Source organism: Labrus mixtus, chromosome 18 (assembly GCF_963584025.1).
Source record: "Labrus mixtus chromosome 18, fLabMix1.1, whole genome shotgun sequence".
NCBI classification, from domain to species: domain Eukaryota; kingdom Metazoa; phylum Chordata; class Actinopteri; order Labriformes; family Labridae; genus Labrus; species Labrus mixtus.
This window is the reverse complement of record NC_083629.1, coordinates 17358537-17380055: the sequence shown is the minus strand read 5'-3', so window position 1 is coordinate 17380055 and position 21519 is coordinate 17358537. Positions and strand designations below refer to the sequence as shown.

Here is a 21519-nt window from a genome sequence, read left to right as displayed (position 1 = left end):
TAGAATATCAGAATTGTTTTGGAAAATTTCTCTTGCATTGCTAACCAAATAATGTACTCACTATTCAAGCATTGCATGGTGAATCAGAATAACAGATCCTTAGTTCTGGCCCTAAAGCGCAGTGACAGGACTTTGCATTTCATAGGCCGTTAGAATTTTTCAAACAGAAGGGCAGACACTGTGCACATTTCTAACACAATATTTAGAAATTTCAATACTTTGTACTCAAATGTCGAGATTGGGACTTGGATTGATCCATAACACTACTTAATACTCAAATACAGAGGTTTATAGTTGAAAAAAGTGGTTTTAGGGTTTAGTTACTCTTTAAGTTAGAAGTTCAAATCAACACATTGACGACTGTTCACATTTTCTTATTCTCAGTCTTGCCTGCAGATAATGAGGTGAATGTTTGAAGGGAAAGATGTTTGAGGAAGTAACAACCAGGACTCCATCTGTCATGGACCTTCATTCAGATTCACATAAGCAGACCATCCTGAGCAAATTCAACAAGCTCAGGAAAACAGACATATTGTGTGATATCACTCTCGTCGTGGAAGACAAGCAGTTCAAGGCACACAAAGCCCTGCTGGCGGCGAGCAGCGAGTACTTCTCCCTCATGTTCACGGCAGGAGACCAGATCTCAGGTCAGTCTAACTTCAGGCTGGATGGTATGGCAGCTAAGATGTTCGCGGCAGTTCTGGACTTCATCTACAGCGCTCAGGTGTCTGTGGAGGAGGGCGCCATGGAACAGCTTCTAGACACAGCTCGTCTCATGAAGGTCAACGATCTTGTCAAGGTGCTCACCGAAATCACACGCTCCGACGCAGCTTTTAGAAGGGAGAATGGACACAATCCTAAAGTGCCACATCTGTTGAAACGCAAAAGAGGACGACCAAGGAAGATTGTGAATGTACCCGTAACAGAGCCTGAGGGGAGACGCGATCCACAGGAGAACGCAGAAGGGGAGCAGGACAGAGAGGTGGACTGTGATGTTACGGTTACTGAGTCACGGCCCAAAGACGATGCAGATTATAAGCCAGCAGTCGACCAGAGCCGGCAGAGCAGACGCAAAATCAGGCCGCCGGTGAAGTTCGAGAGCTACAAGGTGGGGAGTGAGGCAGCAGAAAACAAAGAGCCGGGGAAGAGAGGCAGGAAGAGAAAATACCCAATCGCAGAGTCTCCTTGTGAAGAGTGTGGCAAAGTGTTCAAAAACCCTCTTTTCTTAAAGATTCACCAAAGGACTCATACAGGTAAGAGTTACGATTTAAGAGATGTTTTAAAGATGTGATTCTCACAAGTTTTCAATAATGTGCCTCCTTTACAATATTTCTACAGCCAAGGACTCCCTTACCAGTGGAAACTATATTTTAAGACTAACAAGAAAGCGTTCAAATACAGTGCTAATAGAATGGCTAATACAAGTTGGAGCGTCTGATGGCTGATAAAAGTTGGCCACATGTTGCTTGCAGGCGATACAGAACCTCTTACCTCTCTGAATACAACTGCACACTTGACTGTATTTCCTGTTTTTTTTTTGCCAGGAGAGAAGCCTTTTCGATGCCTGGTATGTGGGAAGTGTTTCACCCAGAAGAACACTCTGCTCGTTCACCAGCGCATGCACACTGGAGAGAAGCCGTTTGTCTGTACGATCTGCTCCAAAGCGCTCTCAACCAAAAACTCCCTGCAAGAGCACATGAACCTCCATGAAAGTAGGAATGAAGTTATTCATAAATTTAGTATCACTGCTCTTCTATGCTGTCGTTGTTCTTATGCAATATGTATGTTATATTCTGATCATTACCCGTATCCCCGTCTTTTAAATCCATCATGGGCCCTGTTGACAGACATCGGCAAAAAATGTGGCATTAGCTGATGTCAGTAGCTGATTTTTATTAGGTGTGCCAAATCAATTTTATCCAGTACTCCTAACGACTGATTCATAGAGAGGTTTTTTTCACCTGTAGAACAAACTCTTCATTGTCAAACATGATAACATGTTGCATTGTGGGAGTCTTACACCAAAAGAAGTCATGAAACAAACATCGGAATTGGCAGTGGCTAAATGTTATTTCAAACATTGGTATCAGCATCGGCACTGATTTTCCCAATCGATGCATCTCTAATAGTAATACATCAATTCTCTTTGTTCAAATTAGCATTTTTTTTTACTACTACTAAATGTTTTCTCTTTTTTTTTAAACATCCTCAGAAGAGAAATCCTTCAGCTGTGATAAATGTGGAAAGACCTTCACTCAGAAACGGCAGCTTAAGAGCCATTACAAAGTTCATACAGGTGAGAATGAATCAAAAGCAGCAGGTTACCGGAGAAGCGTTAACTTAAAGAGCCTCATAAAGTTGATGTTTTTTTTTTTAATAAAGGAAAATCCTTGCCTGAATGTGCTCAGTGTCATCACAAGTTTTTGGACACGGCTCAGTTGAAAAAGCACCTGAGAACTCACACAGGTAAAGTCTGACAAGGTTTCAACGTGTCTGAAAATCACTGCAAGATTTGTTTTTGAGCTCCTAACCTTACTCACTAATATGTACACTCTGTGGATGCAGTTGCAGCTGCCAGATGTTGACATTAATAATGTGGTTACAGGTGAGAAGCCGTTCACCTGTGAGATTTGTGGGAAGTGTTTCACAGCCAAGAGCACTCTGCAGACTCACATCAGAATCCACAGGTGAGACATTTATTCTAGACCTGAGGTATGAAATCAAGCTCCCAGCAGTAAGATTGGATATGGTCTTCATATTATATTCTTTTATTGTTTTTAAGTAGTTTTTCTTTCATTCCTATTGTCTGCCGGTTTATTCTCGTGGCTAATTAATATTATTGTCTGTACTATTATTATGTAGAACATTGGAGGCTTTCAGGTCTTAACAGGGAAAATGTTGAATCTTCAGCTGCTAAATAACGTCACTTCTTCACCAGATACTTTAAAAAAATCTGTATTTATTTGTCTGCTGTATGGTGCTGGTGGGGTGGTATACAGTGGGCTTAGAGAGTTTTTTGTTTTCAAAAGAACTGCCTTTTCGGGGCGCCAGTGGCCTAGTGGTTTGGTGCATGCGCCCCATGAACAGAGGCTGTGGTCCTCCAAGCAGGCGGCCCGGGTTCTAATCCCACCTGTGGCTCCTTTCATCCTTTCATGCATGTCATTCCCCCCCCCCCTCTCTCTCTCTCTCTCCCTGATTTCCAACTCTATCCACTGTTCTATCTCTACAATAAAGGCCCAAAAATAAATCCTAAGAAAAAGAGAACTGCCCGCTGTGGTTGGACATGGCATGCTGAGAGAGTGAACCAAATAGAGGAGTGATGATCTATAAGACCAAATAAAATACCAAAGCAGTCCTTTGAGCTGAAAGAATCTTTCCGACAGTTCTCTGAATTTATTCACACTTTTTTTGTGTTCCATTATAAATATAAAAATCTCAGTTTTGTATTTTTTCTAATCAAAGTTTCCTTTTGCAGAGGGGAGAAACCGTACGACTGCAACATCTGCAACAAATCCTTCTCAGACCCGAGCGCTAGACGCAGACATGTTGCCTCACACTCAGGGAAGAAACCCTTCACCTGCACCTTCTGCAGCCTCTCGTTCACCCGCCTCGACAACCTGAAAACTCACAACAAATCACACAGCAAGGAAAGAGTTGCATCAGCAGAAGCCTCATCAGACTCCGCAGAAACGGACACGGCGGCGCCACAGGAGGAGGTGCGAAACATCCTGCAGCTGCAGCCGTACCAGCTGCCTTCCTCCTCGGAACAGGAGATCCAGCTGGTGGTCACGGCGGACGTGGACGATATAAACTTTGTGCCGGGTCAGAACCAGGAGATCAGCATCATCACCACAGAGGGAGAGACGACAGAATCTGCCCACCCCAGACTAACCCTCCTCACCCAGTCGTCAGGAAACATTCAGAACATGTCTCTGGTTACACAAGGTGGTGTTGTGGACCAGAATCCTCAGATCCAGACCATCAGCATGCTGGAGGGTCAGGTGACGCACCAGCCCGAACAGATGCACGTTATCACGCTGAGTAAAGAAGCCATGGAGCACCTGCAGGCCCATCACGGCCCCCCGCAGCCCCTTCAGATCGCACAGAGACCCGTCCAGCAGCTGCAGGTGATGCATCAGCCCGTCCAGCAGCTTTCTGTCACTCAGGAGACACCGGGCAGGGAACAGCACAGTCAGGCCATTCACATCAGCAGCCAGAGCAGCCAGCCAATCTCCATCAGCCAGACGAGCCAGCAGATCTCCAGCCATCACATCCAGGGGCAGACGTTCCAGATCCAGGCCGGCACCGTGTCCTACCTGTACACCACCGGGCTGCAGGAGAGCTGAGAGACAGCCGGGTGACTGAAGGGTGCCAAATTCTGTCTGACAATGCTGCTACAGTCCGGGTTAATAACACGGTAACTGATGAACAAGAGTGTCAAGTCTTTATAGATCTACATCAGAGTCTTTAACCTACACCACTGTTTTCCATTCACGTCAGCGCACCGTCAAAGACGATGACTTTTTTTTAGCTCCTTTGATGAGTATTTTACTAGTTATAAAAAAGACTGCAATCAATACTCATGTCTATCTATGTATGACCTACATAACAAGACCATCCCCAACAATAGGGCTTTAATCCACATTGTTTGTAATCTCTAAAACTTTCCGAGTAGTAGTCGAGAGGATTCACAGCATGCAGAAACAGCAAGAACAGGCACCAAAATCAACTCATTTAAAAAGTTCCTCACAGGTTAAGGTTAAGAGTAATATTAAAGACCTTTCCCGTTGTCAGCAAAGACTGACTAAGTGAAATACAAATTCACTAAAAAAGCTCAAAGAATCAAAGTGTCTGAATTGATGTTCAAAGTCTGGTCCGAAGATAAAAAGCTGATATGTTAGAGCAACATGAATTACATGATTCTTGTTCTTTTCTTTTACATAAACAGAGAAATGCAAAAACATACTAGAGCCTTATTTGAAGTTGGTCTTGCATGGAGAACACTTTGGTCTGACTGCAAACGTTCATGTCTATCATCTAAGAAACCTCTTTTACCTCCTTGAATATAGAGAGGAAACTCAATGTAAACTAAATGTTACGTACTGTCTCATGCTCATGATTTTCACTCTCTGCTGGACGTGAATCCAAACCATGGGTTGGAATAATGAATGAATGAGTCAGATACCTATACTTGAAAATGGAGTCAGTATTTGTGAAAATAGGAGCATGTGGATATTTATTGATCAAATACATAGTTTTGATTAAGACAGCACATTTTCATATGAACTGTTATACAATCAGGATTACATGTGAAAAAAACTTTGTGGTGTGGGACTATTGACCAAAGCAGTATGTTGGTGCTGCACTCTTGTCTGTATACAGAATAACGACTGTGGAATCTGAAGTTCTCAAATATACTTTGTAATAAAACCTTTTTCAAATAAAAAATCAGCCAAACCATCACCAAGGTTTAATCTCTAAACTTTAAGGATTACATAAACATGACTGCTCACACATGTACAAAACTTCAGAAAATGTCCCCAAAGTTTTGAGCTGGCCTGCATGTGTGAACGGATTTTCACACTCTTTGATCTTTCACTCTTTTTCTTCGTCGCCATCTTGGATTTTTGCAGCGCCTTTAAAAGATTGTTTTTTAACTCAATGTCTTGCCTCCTGGGACATACCCCGTCTTTCTGTCCGACGGGGGAAACCTTAACGCTGTGAGGGTCACGTGTGAATAAGAAACTCAAGACATACAAAAAAAAAACAATTCCAGTAGTGCATGTGTGAAAATAACTGCCAAAGCCAAAGTAAATCTTGGGATCAGTTAACATTCAGCTGCTAGCACAGAAAAGCCTGAGTGCTCTGCATGTCAAACAGCAGCTAACTTGTTTATTAACAAGCTTTAGAAAAAGAAACCCGGGGTAGATCTCAAAGGTCTGGTACGGACGTCTCAGCAGTCAGGACACGCAGGCGAGTCGGACCCTGGAAGAAGAACAAAGGCTGAAGTGAACACTGATTGTGTTTTTATCACAGACTGTAACAGCAGTGTTACTGTTTAACTTGATGATTATGTAGACAAGACAGATAACTGGCTTCCAGGGCTTGTGCAAACAAAAAACATTTACGACTTTTCAATGTCACTGACTTTTGTTGGTGTCTCACACAAACTCATTTTGATGAGCAGTAGTGCTGTGTTCACCTTTAAAATTCCCTGACCTTGGTTTACTCAAAAGTCCAACCAAAAAGGAGGGTTAATTCTATATTCCCAGTTGTTGCTAAAATGCAGTCATTTATACTGTATTATTTATTTTAAGGAAGGAATTACTTCAACCCAAACTTGAGTTAAATAAATAAGTAAATAACAGCAGAGCTCATTCTGCTGACAAAGATCCTGTCCTACAGAGCTCATGGTGAGGTTTTCATTCAAGATTCAGAAATGAATTTAGGTGCGCAGATGACATAGTGGATAGTTCTCGTGCCCCATGTAGAGAGGCTACCGTCCTCAAGAAGAGAGCGAGAGCAGCGCAGTTTGAAATCTGCCCTGTGGCTCCTTTCCTGCATGTCATTTCCCCACTCTTAAACTTCTGCGTGCCAACATTTACTTTGGGGCATTTTGTGTCTTCATCAGGGCAGCGGATAGAGTGGGAAGTGTGGGGAGAGAGACAGTGGGGAACCTCGTGCAGAAAAGGAGCCGCAGGTCTGATCCAAACCCTCGCCGCCCACTTTGAGCACTCTAGCCTCCAGAAATATGGCACATGAACCAGCCACCAAGCCACCGGCGTCCCAAAATTTTAGTCTTATGACAACTGAAAAACTCCCTCTGCTGATAAAGATCTCGCAATACCCAACTCAAAGAAGCTTCACCTAGAAAAGCACAATGTAATTCTAATCACAATATTCTGATTTGAAGACATTCTCAGACAGTACAGTATACCGTCTTGTTTTATAAACCACTAGATCGTGCCGCTCTACTTGTAGAAATAAATAAAAATAGGTCTTATATTTTGGGCACTTCCACAAGTTTAAACTTTGGTTGAACTTTTTAAACTACTCTGTGTTTCTGCAGCTAACTCACGGCTTTAGGTCGCTCGATTCTTGCGTGTGAACGGCTCCCGGCTGTTTCTCCTCTCTGCTGTCGTTGCTCCGCAGCCAAGTCCTGAAGCGTGGCGTCGTCTGTGAGGCTGCCAAGCTGCAGAGCGGACTGCTGAGCGGCCCGGTGTAAACCTCAGATAGAAATAGAACAGAAACCGAGTTTGACTTCTCCACCCAGCGAGGTGAAGATATAATCTGTAATGGAATTTAAAATGTCATCACAAAAAGCTATGAGTTTCTGGAGAACGTGATGGCTTTAATTTAACTTCTGAACCGCATGAGCAGCTCGAAATAAAAGTCAGGCGTTTGATTTGTGAGCAGATTATCACTTCACTGCTCTCAGATGAAGGTGAGACTGTGGTGTAGCTTCAGTACCTGCTGAGGGACTCGTAGCACTCAATCTGCTGACCGACAGCGTGTAATAAGTCCTGCTCTGCCCTGTGACAGAATCAGGAGAGAAGCGTCAAAACAAATCTTTGCAGCAAATGGAGAAACTCTTGTGAAACTAAGTTATCAGGAGAAACTGAGAGAGACACACGGATGCTGTGTCAGCCTGTGTATTCTGTCCATTTGTACCTGTGCTGGAGGTGCTTCTACTGAGAGCTGCTCCCATGTCGTTCACCTGGTTCTGCAGTCTGTCCACCTGTTGAAAGGCTTCTTGTTTGAAGCTGCGCTCCTGTTGCAGCTTCCCCCTCACCTGTTATCAACACAGCAGAAAACATGAAGTCATTGTTTGACATTAAAGTTGAGCTTTTTAAATATCTTTTTGGATCGCCGTATTGGTAAGATGATTGGCCCACTCCTTCAGTCCAGCCATTTTTAACAGCTTTGTTGCTGTGTGCAGACATGTTCTCCTCAGGATGGATTTAATGTCTTTGGTGATCCACTGACTTCTTGTACGGCAAAGTGGTTCCCAAAAGTCGGGGTCAGGAGCCACTGGGGGAGCGGCCGATCACGTCCAAAAAAACTACACATTTGAAATCATTTAAAATTGTATATTTCACCCACTATTGTCAAATAAAGTTTTTAAAAAAGTTTTAATGTCAGATTAAACCTTATCACTAAGTGAAGTGAAAATTAAAGTCATGTTTAAAAATCCTTCCTGCTAAAGTCTCTACATGGAGATAACTGAGAAACTACTGTTTACTACTTTTGAGATTCTGTGAAAAAAAAAAAAAAAATCTCCACAAGACTGAAAACTTTGTTTGACTCGTGGAATAAAGAGTTCAAGGTCAAGGTTTGTGGTTTACAGAAGACAAAAACTTCAACATATTCAACACTTTCGCCTTAAATCACACACTCTCTCGCTCTCTCTCTCTCTCACACACACAAACTCACACACTTTACTCAGATGGGGATCATTCACACACCTGTTGGATCTCTTTGGCACTGCGTTGTCTGTGTATCTGGTTCATCCTGCTGCCTCGGTCCAGCTGCTCGCTGAGCGCTCTGAGCTGTCTCTCTCTGTCCTCCACGTCAGCTTTCATTTGTTCCAGACTCTGCACACGATAACTGTCCAGCTCCTGCCGGCCGCGGGCCTCCTGAGCAGACTGATGCCGGGCCACACGCAGCTCCTCTGTCTGTGTACCAACAGGGATTGAAGAGATCAAACCTGCTTCATAGTTTCTTAGCCTCTCAGCGCTTAACATGACAATGTAAAATGTCATCGCATACATGGAGTTCTATATGAATCTTTATTGGAGGAAAGTTGTATATCTAAAAGTTGTTACACATGACATATTCACCAATAATTCCCAATAAAGCCTAAGCCACCTGGAATAACCCTTAAATGTTTATAGTTTTTATATTTACATGACAAGGCAAAAGAAAGAAAAGGTATCTTTAAAATCTTTTTAAGCAACTCCTATGATTCAGTTGTAGGAAACACTGTGGTAAGCAATAAACAATCATGTCATGCACAGGTTGGACATTCAGGGTATTCTTCCATTTATGCAAGATTTGTACAAAATCTGGAAAAAGCAGTAATGAACGTATGCTGAGTTTGTAAACAAAGTAGATGCTTCCTCAGAAATGTAAAGACGATGTCGATCATCTTTACCTTCCTGTCCAGCAGGTTCTTGGTGCGGCTGCACTCGGTCTGACTGCGGCTCAACTCTCTCCTTGCTGCCTCCAGCTCCTCCTGCAGGAGAACCACCTCCTCCTCTGCAGTCATCTTCACTCTGAGCGCCTCGCAGCGACTGGTGATCTCCCTCTACACGTAACACAAGATCCAGTCTCCTCAACTATTTTCATTTATTTATTCATTTTTTGATTTGATTGTGCACTGCGAGCTCTTGTCTGGCTATCCTGCTCTCTGCTGTTGGAACATTTTCAATTTCTCCGTTGTGGGATGAATGTAGGTTTATCTTATCTTAATGTGGTCACATTTAAAAAAAATATGTACAAGCTGTGTTTTCATCAAACATAAATTATTACACCTTTTTGACTCTGAAAAAAGAAACTGTGAGAAATGACTCAAGCTGTCTTTTCCTTTAGTTCTCTTTGTTTGAACTCTTTTTTCCCCCTTGCTTTGGTCAGGTCAATTCATTAATTATTTAGTGTCTGAGTGTTAATTATTGTGCAGCTGACCTGCTGAGCTTGAAGCAGCTGTCGGTGAAGTTTCTCCTGGTCGACCAGCTTCCTCCAGCGGCTCAACGTCTTCAGTTTACAGATCAGGACGCTCAGCCGCCTGTTCTCCTGCTGCAACTCATCCACTTCTTCTTTCTAACAACCAAGGTGAGACACACAGGTAGGTTTTAAGGTCGGTGTACAGCAATACAAAGAGAGTGTTTTGTTTGTTGTGAAACAGAAGACTCAGTTATTAACCACCAAATGTCACTGATAAAAGAGGAAACACTTCACGTCTAAACCTGAAGATTTAAGTGGGTCATCCTGTTATTTTTATCATAAGTAGTAAGTTGCAAAAAAAGCTGTTTTTCATGACAAAACTGATGAGCTACTCTATAACAAATGTCTTTTGGTTTGTAAATCCAGATCTCTGATTCTGTACCTGTGACTTTGTGAGCTTGAGTCCATCGTTGTCTTTAGTGCAGCCGTACTTTTTCTTCAGCTTGATCATTCGGTCCGCTCCCTCGCCTCTTATTCTGCTCACCATCTCGCTCACATCCAGCTTCATCTGCAGCCGCTGCTCATCAAGTCTGCCCTGAGATACAAAGTTGAGTCGACTAGTTATTTGACAGGGACCAAGAACAAACACAACTGGGCCAGAGTTAGCATAAAGCTAGTTTACATCTCTGGTCCCTAAGCAGGAAGATCTACAACCTCAACAGATCAACAGACATTACAATAAAAACAATTAGCCCAGCCACAGAGGACAGATAGAGGGCTGTAATGACTCAAAGAGTAAATAAGAGGCAAATCATTTGTACCTTGGACACTGAATTATTAAAACAAAAAACCTCAAGTGAATAGCTTGGAGAAAATGGCAACCTCACTTGATGGAGCTTCTGGATATAAATATATCACGTTTTTTTCACTGTGACTCCAGAGGCCAGTCAACCAGTCAGAGACACATAATCCTCTAAATTTGAAGATTGCATTTAGAGAATTTGAGAAAAATGTTGAAAATAAATAAAAAAGCCTTGATTCAAATATCAAAAATCTGTGATGATGCACCTTCACCCGTCATTTGGATAAAATGCTTCAACATATAGTTTAAATGTTCTCACCTGTAGCTGGATGCAGGTGGAGCAGAGATGTCGCACCAGAGGTTCGTATCGTTCTCTGAATTTCAGACTGAGTCTCTCCTCTTGAGCTCTTTTCTCCTCCTCCAGGTGAGCGACCTGAGCCTGCAGCGCCGAGACCTCCAACATCAGCCCACGACACTCATCGGACACCTGCAGAGCAGCAACACGGCACAGGAATGTTTACTGAGGTCATTCATGCACCAAGAAGTATGGTATGGCTCCAACGTTGTGTGTGTCTGCAGCCCGGAGCCTCTCGTCTCATGCCGTCACGTCCAGAGCCCCTGGAAGAGAAAGGGCATGAGACGAGAGAGCATGATACAGGACGGCATGAGACGAGAGATCTCCAGGCTGCAGACATACACAAAGTTGGAGCAGAACAGGAACAGAATTCTTATTTTGCATCACTTATTCAAATATATTTTTCCTGCTGGTCTTTTGCGAACCACAGAGTGAGGTGTAATTACAGGAGTTACCTCTTTTTGAGAGCTGCTGGACTGAGAGGTCTGAAGATGCTTTAAATCCTGAGGTTAAAAATACAAATAAATCATACAGCACATTAAAGAACAATATAGTAATGATATGATTCTGTAAGCCATAGATCCATGAACATGGTGCCAATAACAGCCTGCATTAAATGATGGGGTACCTGTTCTGTGTGATACAGCAGCTGAGTCTCCCGCCGGAGGATCTGTTCATAAAACTGTGAGTGAAGCAGGAAGCTGCGACGCTCTCGCTCCACCACAGAGCAGCTGAGCTGAGTGAGACTCTGCTGGAGGCGATCCTGAGAGACACGCAGCTGGAACAAGAGACACTCTGGAGTTTTATTACTCTGCATGTAAACATCTAGAATAATGTGTACTGCAATCTCCAGGGCTGGTTGTCCATGATGGTGTGTATTCACATAAAGAATGTGTTTATTTCACAGAAAAACAACTGAAGCAGATTAACTGCAGACTGACGTCACTGATCATATAACCATCGACAGCAGCTTTTGTCATGCTGTAATATAGATACAGACTTACTGCCGCTTAGTGAAAACAACATTTGTAATATTTCAATCATGCGATGTGAAACGGGCCGGTAAGTACTTCTTCTTAAGTTCTTTTCAAACTTTGCTTGATTTCTTACATAAATTGTTTAAGTTCATCCTTGAATGTAAGGTATTTAGAGTACGCCAATGAAAGGCGTCTGATCCAACCTTCACAACAAAGCCCTAAATCTCTAACTGGACTCTTCTCCTCTGTCGCCCCCTGGTGGTGGAATGAACTACCAAACTCCATTCGATCTGCAGAGTCCCTCTGCACCTTTAAGAAAAAAGCTAAAGACCCAGCTCTTCCATGAATACCTACACACTTAGTGACATTGATGATGATGATGATGATGATGGTTTTGTTTGATATTGACGATGACGAGATTTAAGATGGTTTCTATGCTGATTAGATCTCTGAAGAACAGCTGTGGATGTTGAGCTTTGACTCTGTGCACTTCCTGTCAGCACCTGTGTCTGATCAGACTTAAAGCTGTTTGAACTTACTGACATTGTTTCCTTCTTCCTAGATCCTTGCTTGTGTTGTACTTACTCTCTGATGTACGTCGCTTTGGATAAAAGCGTCTGCTAAGTGAATTGTAGAATTGTAGTATTTAAGACATTACGTATTTCTTCAATGACCATATATATCTATTATAAGAAACATTTTTTTCCATGTATTTCAATAATAATAAGGATACTAAATTCAGTTATTGTGCAGCAGGTCACCTTTCCCTCAGCTTCTTCCGCTCCCTCCATGAGCTGCTGGATGAACGTTTCCACCATCTGCGGACGCTCAGAAGAGAAACTGTACTTCACAGAGGAAGTCTTCCAAAGATCTGACCGCACACAGAGAATTGTTAGAATGATGCAAGTTTCTGTTCAGGATAAATTCACAGTGAAATGTGTATTTCTTCATTTTTTTTTGTGTGTACCGGTGGGGAGTCTTGTGTCGTGTCGAGTTCTCTCTGAAATCACCAGAGTCGTCTCTCTGCTGATCCTCCTCTGCACCGCTCGGATCATGTCACACTCGGTGCTCTCCAGCAGCTTGTGGAGCTGAATAACAGACAGGGAGCGTGACATTCGTAATGATGTCTTGTTGCAAACACACAAGATAGTAAGTTATGCAGTAAGTAGGTGTACTGTACCTGCCAGGTTTTCACATCTACCTCTGAAGCTCCAGGTGGAGGCAGGAGCGACTGGCTGCCAGAAAGTAACACCTCGTAGTCCTGCTCTTTCCCCATGTGTCGAGCCAGAGCTCTCATACTGGGGTAAAAGATTTCTGCTCTGTCAAGTACAGCCAGTTTGAATATGGGATTAAACTGTGAAGCTAATAACACTTGTATGGAGTTTGTCATCATATTCTATGATCTTCTCTTTGTCCCTCACTTTATAATGTAGAATTAAACGTTTTGACTTTGAACTTTTTTTATCATAAAGGAAAGAAGGAAACAAAAACCTTTTAAAAACGAAACAGATGAAATCAGGACATCATTATTAGCAGTACAACATTGTGAGATTCATATAACAAAGTAGTATTTGTTTCTTTGATAACACTCTCTAGCTGATATATATATATCAACAATAGCTAAGCATGCTTATACTTGGCTCTCTGATGTATCTTGTACCTGTAGAGTTTAACAAACTGTTGATACAAACTGGGCATCGTGAACACTTGAACACCCAGGTGTGTCCGAGCCCAGCTCTCCTTAAACACCTGCAGCTGCTTCATCAGCAGGAGGAAACCTCTCAACACGGACTGGACCCGGATCGGATCCTGCAGAAGAGGAGGGGACTCCGACACAGAAGCCTTTTCTTCTTCTTCTTCTTCTTCTTCAGTTTCCGTGCAGAGTTTATCCTCCTACAACACAGACCAAACCAAGTCTTGCAGACATAATAAAGGAGTCATCCCTGTTAGTACAGATAATCCTTCGCAATAACCGCTTAAAAACAGGACTTTACTTCTTCTCGTTTTCCATTGTGCAGAAGGTCTTCCTTGTTGCCACGGAGACGAACCGGCCCTGCCTCTCGTCCGCTGTTCAGGACGTCCTCCAGGAGCAGAGACACGCCAAGGATCGCTGCGTTGGCCTGCAGTCTGCTGCGATCACTCAGACCGCTCAGACACAGCTGCAGATAAACAAACATCATGTCTTTTATCTACAATTGTTCTTTATTTGTTGACATTAAACAATTCAGGTAATGTTGAGAGTAATTTGAAGTTATAAAGACACTTGCAGGTTCCCCAGCCCAGGTTAAAATGTCAACATACAGTATGTTCATGGACATATATGGATCAAATTAGACCCTCCTTAGCCGACATCATGAACAGAAAGATAGACTATTTATTCAACCTGCATGCAGTATTCGATGGGAGGAACGTCGCAAACATGCAGAGGGAACAATCCATGACAGGCCAGGAAACTTCTCCAGGGATACATCTTCTGTGCCTGCAGGGGGAGGACAACACGTATATAAAATATACAAAAATCTAATTTTTACCCAAACAGATATGAGAGCATACCTTTCTCCCTGACATCACAAAAACCCACATTGAGGCTGATAAGTTTGCAGAAAACATTGATGAGACGCAGGGTGGAAATTCAGAGGACAATCAGGAGGAAGAAGACAAAGTGATGAAGAGAAGTGGGAGCACAAACGAGAACATTCAGAAGTTCATTAAACCCACCTGACAGCCTGGGGTCTGCAGAGGAGGGGGGACAGGCAGCGTGAGACTGATCAGGTGGGACTGGATGCTGTTGCTCAGCAGAGAGAGGGCAGTCACCATGTTGTCGTTGACACTCTGATAAGAAGCAACGTCGCCAGAGGAGAGGAATATCTCCCTGAAAACGAAGGAAACATCGCACAAAGAAAAGGAAGATACATTTTACTATGTTTTGTGTCGTGTGGTACAATTTTTTATGTGTTGATAGTGCAGAGGTTAAATGACACACAAGTCCCCAGCTGGTTGGATGTTGGACTTAATGGTCTTAAAAGGTAATACTTTTAATGTAGCATTTAAACTGTCCAATAACACTGCTTAGTAGGACTTGTACAAAGACCAAACTGCATTTTTGATATCCTCTGGAGACAGTAGAATTCATAAAAGGACAAAGGCACCACAGAAATAAAAAAGTTTTTATCTCTGTCCGCTGATGTGATCTCAGTTGTACTTTTCTAAATCACATATAACTAACTTATTACTTATTACATATAACTGACTTATTACATATAACTAACTTATTACATATAACTGACTTATTACATATAACTAACTTATTACATATAACTGACTTATTACTTATTACATATAACTGACTTATTACATATAACTAACTTATTACTTATTACATATAACTAACTTATTACATATAACTAACTTATTACTTATTACATATAACTGACTTATTACATATAACTAACTTATTACTTATTACATATAACTAACTTATTACATATAACTAACTTATTACTTATTACATATAACTGACTTATTACATATAACTAACTTATTACTTATTACATATAACTAACTTATTACATATAACTAACTTATTACTTATTACATATAACTGACTTATTACATATAACTAACTTATTACTTATTACATATAACTAACTTATTACATATAACTAACTTATTACTTATAACTAACTTATTACATATAACTAACTTATTACATATAACTAACTTATTACTTATAACTAACTTATTACATAGAACTAACTTATTACATATAACTAACTTATTACATATAACTAACTTATTACTTATAACTAACTTATTACATATAACTAACTTATTACATATAACTAACTTATTACATATAACTGACTTATTACATAGAACTAACTTATTACTTATAACTAACTTATTACATATAACTAACTTATTACATATAACTAACTTATTACATATAACTGACTTATTACATATAACTAACATTCTTGTTAATTATTGTTTTATGTTTTATGGAAAGCACATTGTAAATGTTGTTTTAAAATGGTTCTCTATAAAGTTATTAGTATTATTGTTTTATTTTCAAAATGGCAACAACAGACAGATGGACTTGTCTACATAAGAAGTGTTTTTACTCCTCAGATTCACTTGATGGACAAACTGTCCATTCAAACTGAAGACATGGGGCGCTGGATAGCCTCATGCCCACAACTTAAAAAAGAAAAAAGAAACCGCTCCACACTGACCTGATGAGGTGTCTCACAGCCGTATCAAACTGCAGCAGGAGGACGTTCCTGCGCAGCTGCAGCACACGGCTGACAGACTGCGGACTGCTGGGATCAGACAGACAGCTGACCTGATGCTGGAGCTCCTGCAGCTCTGCTCCTGTACAGAAACCACAGAGGATGGCACACACATACTGGGATTACTGGGACTGACTCTCAACATACTGGATTTATATCAGTCCTTCATTAGACACTGAATGTAGCCAGGTCAGTGTTGTGTGAACTTTACAACTTTAAAACAATGTTAAACTGAGCCTGCAGCAGGTCAAGGTTAAAGCATTTATACAGTTCAGATCTGTGCAGATGATTAGAAGAAGCACCGGGTAAGTTACTCTGGTTAAGTTAAAGAGAAAACATTCATTACAACATTCTTAATACCAATGCCTTCAGCTCCTCCCCAGTCAGCTGAAAGAGAGCCCGCTGCTTCCTCTCCTCTCCTGCAGCTGAACGACTCATCTATGTTTCCCAGTCTGGAGAAACTAACCAGGTAATACATGATGTCATGAAGAGCTGACGCTAGCTGCAGCGTGTGATGGAGAGCTGCAGCACAGGCCTGTTGGAATAAGAACAATAGAGGAGTGATGTATTAAACCACACAAGAAAAAGAAAATCCAGAAGTTTCAACTCTAATAATTATGTGAAAATGAATAAAACCAACACATGTGTTGTTGTTCCATAAAAGTTATAAAATACAGAAAATGATCAGCCAAAATGATTTATAGTCTTTGAGGAGCACATGACAGTGAAAGCAGCTAAATGTATCATGTGTTGACATATTCAAACGAGGTGTTTAGGGCTCTTACCGTTACATGAAGTGTTTTGAACATGTGCAGGACTTCAGAGAAGTGAGGGACAAACCACAAGTTTTGGAGAGTTTTGCCGTCTGCAGACAAGAGCTGCTGCTGACACTGAGAGGTCCTGTTTGAGAGAAAGAATGAACCGCCGTGTCAGGTGAAAGCTGTACCATGTATCTCATTTTACGATCTGGTTTTGCGTAGCTTGTATACTAGATCAACATTTTTCGCGGGGCTGGTCCTCAAGACGGCCCAGCCAAGCTCTCAGTCTGTTCTGCTTGTTACCATCAGGCAGATGACACAGAAGTGAAGCTGCACCTACAACCTCACTCAGGTGCAGGTAACACCAACACGCCTCAGGGCTTCTCAAGTCACAAAGCTATTTATTCTACAATGTATATCTGTTTACCTGCTCTCTTTAAATTGTACTTCTGTATCGGGACTGAAGAATTCACCAATGTGTGATACTTCAATCCTCTTTTTAACTCGTGCAAACAATATCATATTTTAGTCAGCCTATTGCATTTTCATTATTTCTTTTCAGTATTTTATATTTTTCTGCCAACAGATGTAGAGTGTTACATACTTTGACCCTGTGTCGATGATAAAACTTGAACTATTTGGTGCTTAGTCAGGGGAACACATGATGGCCCCATGTTTCAACAAAATATCCAGAGTGCCCTTTCTGTTTCCCAAATTTTTGATAAAACTGTACAAGAAAACAAAACAAAGGTCCCTCTGCATTCAGATCCAGTAGAGACTGTTCCCCACTGCCTGCTGCTGATGTCCTTTGTAAGGCTGTGTGTTGTTGTTTGGAGTCAGTGCACAAACAAGACTGATGTAATGTTCATTCAATAATACTTTGTTTGTTTTTTTTGCACTTCAAATTCAAGCTGGACGTACCTAGGATCAGAGCAAGGGTCTCCGGGATCGCTTGCTTGCCCAATCATGAAGTGGGACTGACGAACAGACGGGACATCCTCTAAAACTGAGCTCAGACTGGAGTAATATGCAACAATCTGTGCTCTCACACAATACTGAGATATCTGCTTGCTGAATCTGCAAAGAAACAGGCCAACACAGGGTTAAGTTTAAATGTGATCTTATCCAGAGTGAGTATAAAATATTGTTTGTTGTCTTAAAAAAAAAATAAACCCAAACTCCTGGACATACTTATTGAGGAAGTCGATTATGAGCCTCCGTTTGATCTTTGCAGCTTCCTCCTGCAATGAAGGAAAAATACATTTTACTTCATGGACAGATTCATCACACACATTCATCACTCTGCTCAGCCGCCTGAAAATCCACCACCGTGTTCAACTCACAGGAGTTTTTATGAGACCCCCCGTGGCTCGTTTCTTCTCCATAAATGAGTTCAGCATCTCGTCACGCAGGCCACATTTTTCCAGCTGGATGGACACAAAGGCTTCCATCAGCCTGAAGAAACCACAAGATTATGTTTATTGAAGAGTAGGAACAACAGTGCTGCATGTCATCCAGACAGATTTTATTCTTTTGTTCTCTAAGTGGGAAAATGTAGTCCTACCTCTTTTTCAATGTGGCCGGACTTCTGCCTGAGCCTTTAGAGGGTGAGGAGTTCTTCATGTTGCTTCCAGGTTTGGAGTCAAATTTCACATTTTTATCAGAAAGAACATCAACTCTTTCACTCTGAAATCAAATGAAAAACAGAACGCGTTAAGAGCAGTTCATTTATGTGAAGGAAACAAAACCATGGGTTAAAGAAGAACTGTGATCCAATACTTTAGTAAAAGTTTCTTTGAATTCATCTGAACGTACTCCATTACCATTTCAAACTAAAAGAGTAAGTCGTTGTTCTGCATTATTGTGGGTGATGTTTTATGCAATATTTGTGTATTCATTGATTTGTCAGGATCCCCATAAGCTGTACGCTAGAGCTTAGCTATTCTTCCTGGGTCCACATTAAAAAACATCAACAGGAATACAAAATGTACATTAAAAATATGTGACATTATTTGGTAGCTCGTTGTGGGTTGAATTGAATTGAATTGAGAGCCTTAATTGCAACAAATGACGGGATACAACGAGACTAAGAATTGGTCTGTGGTTCCTTACCTCTCTCAGGGTCAGACGCTGAATCTGTGCAGTCGTACAATTATTAATAAGAGAAAGAAGAGAATGAAAACTGTTTGTTTTTTTGTAATCTTTGCTTTGTCTTTGTCTCTGAATACTGAGTGTAAAGGTTTCATTGGTGGAACTGCAAACCACTTATCTAAATGTGACAAGGGGCCCAAACTAGAAACAGCTTTAATACAGAGAGAACACCACAAAAAGAGCTGCATGGAAATAAAAGTAATAATCTTTTAAAATGTAGTTGCTATTGAAACAAGTTTAAGAACTGTGTCATGTTCTCATAAGATCAAACCGATCTTGATCAGTATCTACAGATGTCAGATGAATGTAGCAAAGAAGTGTACCGAGTTACATTTAACCAACCACACAAACCTCAGCTGGAGACGTTTCACTTTCTGCCCAGTGACAAAGACAAACCAGCTTCACTGCACTCATCAGAGCGTTCTTCTGTGTGACCTGACAGGCCAGAGTCACCTGCAGGTTTTCTAAACTGTGTCTGTTCAGAAGCTGAAGAGAGACAAAAGAGTCTATTCAGTAATTTAAAGGATGGTTTACAATTCAAGTTATTCATTTCTTTGTTTTATTTAGACGCACGTGAGTGACTGACTCCTCGGAGCTGAAGCTGAACCTCCCGATCTGGTTCTCGTCCAGTTCCTGGATGCTCAGAGGCAGGTGTGACGGGATGAACCTGCAGCAGAGAGAGCACTTTAAAACCCCTTTCAAGGCAGACTTCAAACAGACTGCTTTGGTAGAAAATCAGTTTTAATAGAGTACAGAAAGGCAGAAGCTAAGAGGGGAAACATGTACAGTAATTATTGGTTACCTCTGAAACAAATCCTCTTCACAATACTAGAACTACAAACGGACTGAAGTATAATATTTATAAAAGATTTTAATAATGGCAACAGAACAGAACAGTTATGAACCTGTCCACACAGCTGTCATCCTCCAGTATGGCTGTGATGAAAACTGGACTCTGCTCTGTTTTGTGCTTCTGCTCAGCGACCTCAAACTGCAGCGGCCTGAGGTAAAGGTGGAATTCATCGAAGCCGAGCTCTGAAGCCACGTTTCTGTACAACCTGAGAATAATGAGAAAATGTTACAGTCTGATATGATGCTGAGTTTAATACATATGCAAAACAAAATAGGAAAACGTGATATTTTAACATGCTGCACACATTATTGTGCTCAGGGAAGACTGAAAAGTGATTTACTTTGAACATTAACTGTGTTTAAATTACAGGAGGTTCAATTCTGTCATTGCCGTAGAAGAGTGGTTCCAAACCTTTTTTTTTTTTTTCCTGGAGCTGAGCCCCCCCAGGACCCACACAACAAGTGATACATTGCAGTCAAATATTATTATAAACTGTATTTATTTCCAATTATCTAGCCAAAAGACCTTTTTATAAACAATGTATTATTTGTGTTGTTATGATTTTATTTAAAATGTTCAAATCTAATTTTGACCAAAGCCTTTGCTTGTATTTATGAGGATTATTTTCAAGCCCCCACAAGGTGTTCTCTTCTACTGTCTCAGTTTAATCTAAGCAAAGATTGACGTATACATGTACTCAAATCAATCAGTCCAGTCTTATCACGAGCACATGTCCTCCAGCTGTGAGTGTTATCTTAACTGTGCCAGGTTTGCCGTCTCTGACGCCGACTCCAGCAGACGATGGCGGATTGTGACGAGCTCCAACAGCTTGGAGAAAGTTTCCACAGCGTACGCCTGTTTCTCTTGACCCTGCATCATCTCTCTCTCCTCTGCAGATCTCACTAAAGTCAGTCCCACATTCTGGAGCAGGAAGGGGTCCTCGAAAAACACATCTGAAAACAACTGAGAGTGGACAAAAACAAGTTGGCCACATTTTTTTTTTTAAATTCTACGTAAATTGATTTTCATAGATTCTTAAGAGAAGAAAAAAAACCCACATCCTTCTGTATCTGAGCACTGTAGGAGGCTCCAGGTGGAGGCAGGTCTCTCCAGCTCTGCAGAGCCTGCCGCAGCAGCTTCTGTCGCAGGCGACGTTTGTGAGTGCTGCTTGTTGCTCGATGCAGATGACAGAGATCAGCGTGAGCCTGAACCAAACCGTGATAGACCGCAGAGGCAAGGCAGAGAGACGGATGAAGCTCAAGCAGGAACACGTTCAACAGTGCAGGTCTGAAAATACACACACATGTAGGTAATTATAGAGCTGCAAGACCACAAACTAATGCACTTTTGCAGGATAAAAACTTAAGACTTAAAGTGCGATTAACTCGCCTGCTGCCTCCGAGTGAGACCTGATGTTTCGGAGTGAAGTTTGGTAGAAGACCATAATCATAAAAAGAGCCTTTGCAGTCATCTCTCCAGATGCGTTGGAGGTACTGCCGCTGTTTATCAATCTGATGAGACAAATAACACGATCTTCACAATGCAACCTACGCACAGAATTACATAAAGTGTAAATGACATAAACACAAATAGTTATTTTTAAAGTAATGAAACGATGAGTTACTGAAGATTAAATTATCTTCTGATTAGTTTTTTTTCGATTTAATG

General features: G+C 41.4%; 2 protein-coding genes across 2 annotated transcripts; one reads left to right on the top strand and one right to left on the bottom strand.

Annotated features, from left to right (window-relative positions):
- The first annotated feature begins 335 nt into the window (after positions 1-335).
- On the top strand, positions 336-5463 carry zbtb24 (zinc finger and BTB domain containing 24). Its single transcript, XM_061062918.1, has 6 exons — positions 336-1253; positions 1545-1712; positions 2213-2296; positions 2383-2466; positions 2606-2687; positions 3476-5463. The coding sequence occupies exons 1-6, from the start codon at positions 425-427 to the stop codon at positions 4344-4346; spliced, it is 2118 nt and encodes a 705-aa protein (XP_060918901.1). The 5' UTR covers positions 336-424; the 3' UTR covers positions 4347-5463.
- Positions 5464-5507: 44 nt separating this feature from the next.
- On the bottom strand, positions 5508-21111 carry si:ch73-242m19.1 (coiled-coil domain-containing protein 162). The gene is made up of 30 exons (XM_061062917.1): positions 20910-21111; positions 20612-20814; positions 19904-20056; positions 19572-19665; positions 19350-19484; positions 18412-18533; positions 18191-18302; positions 18039-18088; positions 17769-17924; positions 16875-16989; positions 16450-16624; positions 16033-16171; positions 14516-14669; positions 14181-14276; positions 13792-13956; positions 13458-13690; positions 12978-13116; positions 12765-12885; positions 12559-12668; positions 11449-11598; positions 11276-11323; positions 10785-10952; positions 10106-10258; positions 9685-9819; positions 9155-9307; positions 8466-8675; positions 7672-7792; positions 7471-7533; positions 7079-7227; positions 5508-5985 (listed from the first exon to the last, which is right to left on the bottom strand). The coding sequence occupies exons 2-30, from the start codon at positions 20728-20730 to the stop codon at positions 5932-5934; spliced, it is 3792 nt and encodes a 1263-aa protein (XP_060918900.1). The 5' UTR covers positions 20731-20814; positions 20910-21111; the 3' UTR covers positions 5508-5931.
- Positions 21112-21519: the final 408 nt, after the last annotated feature.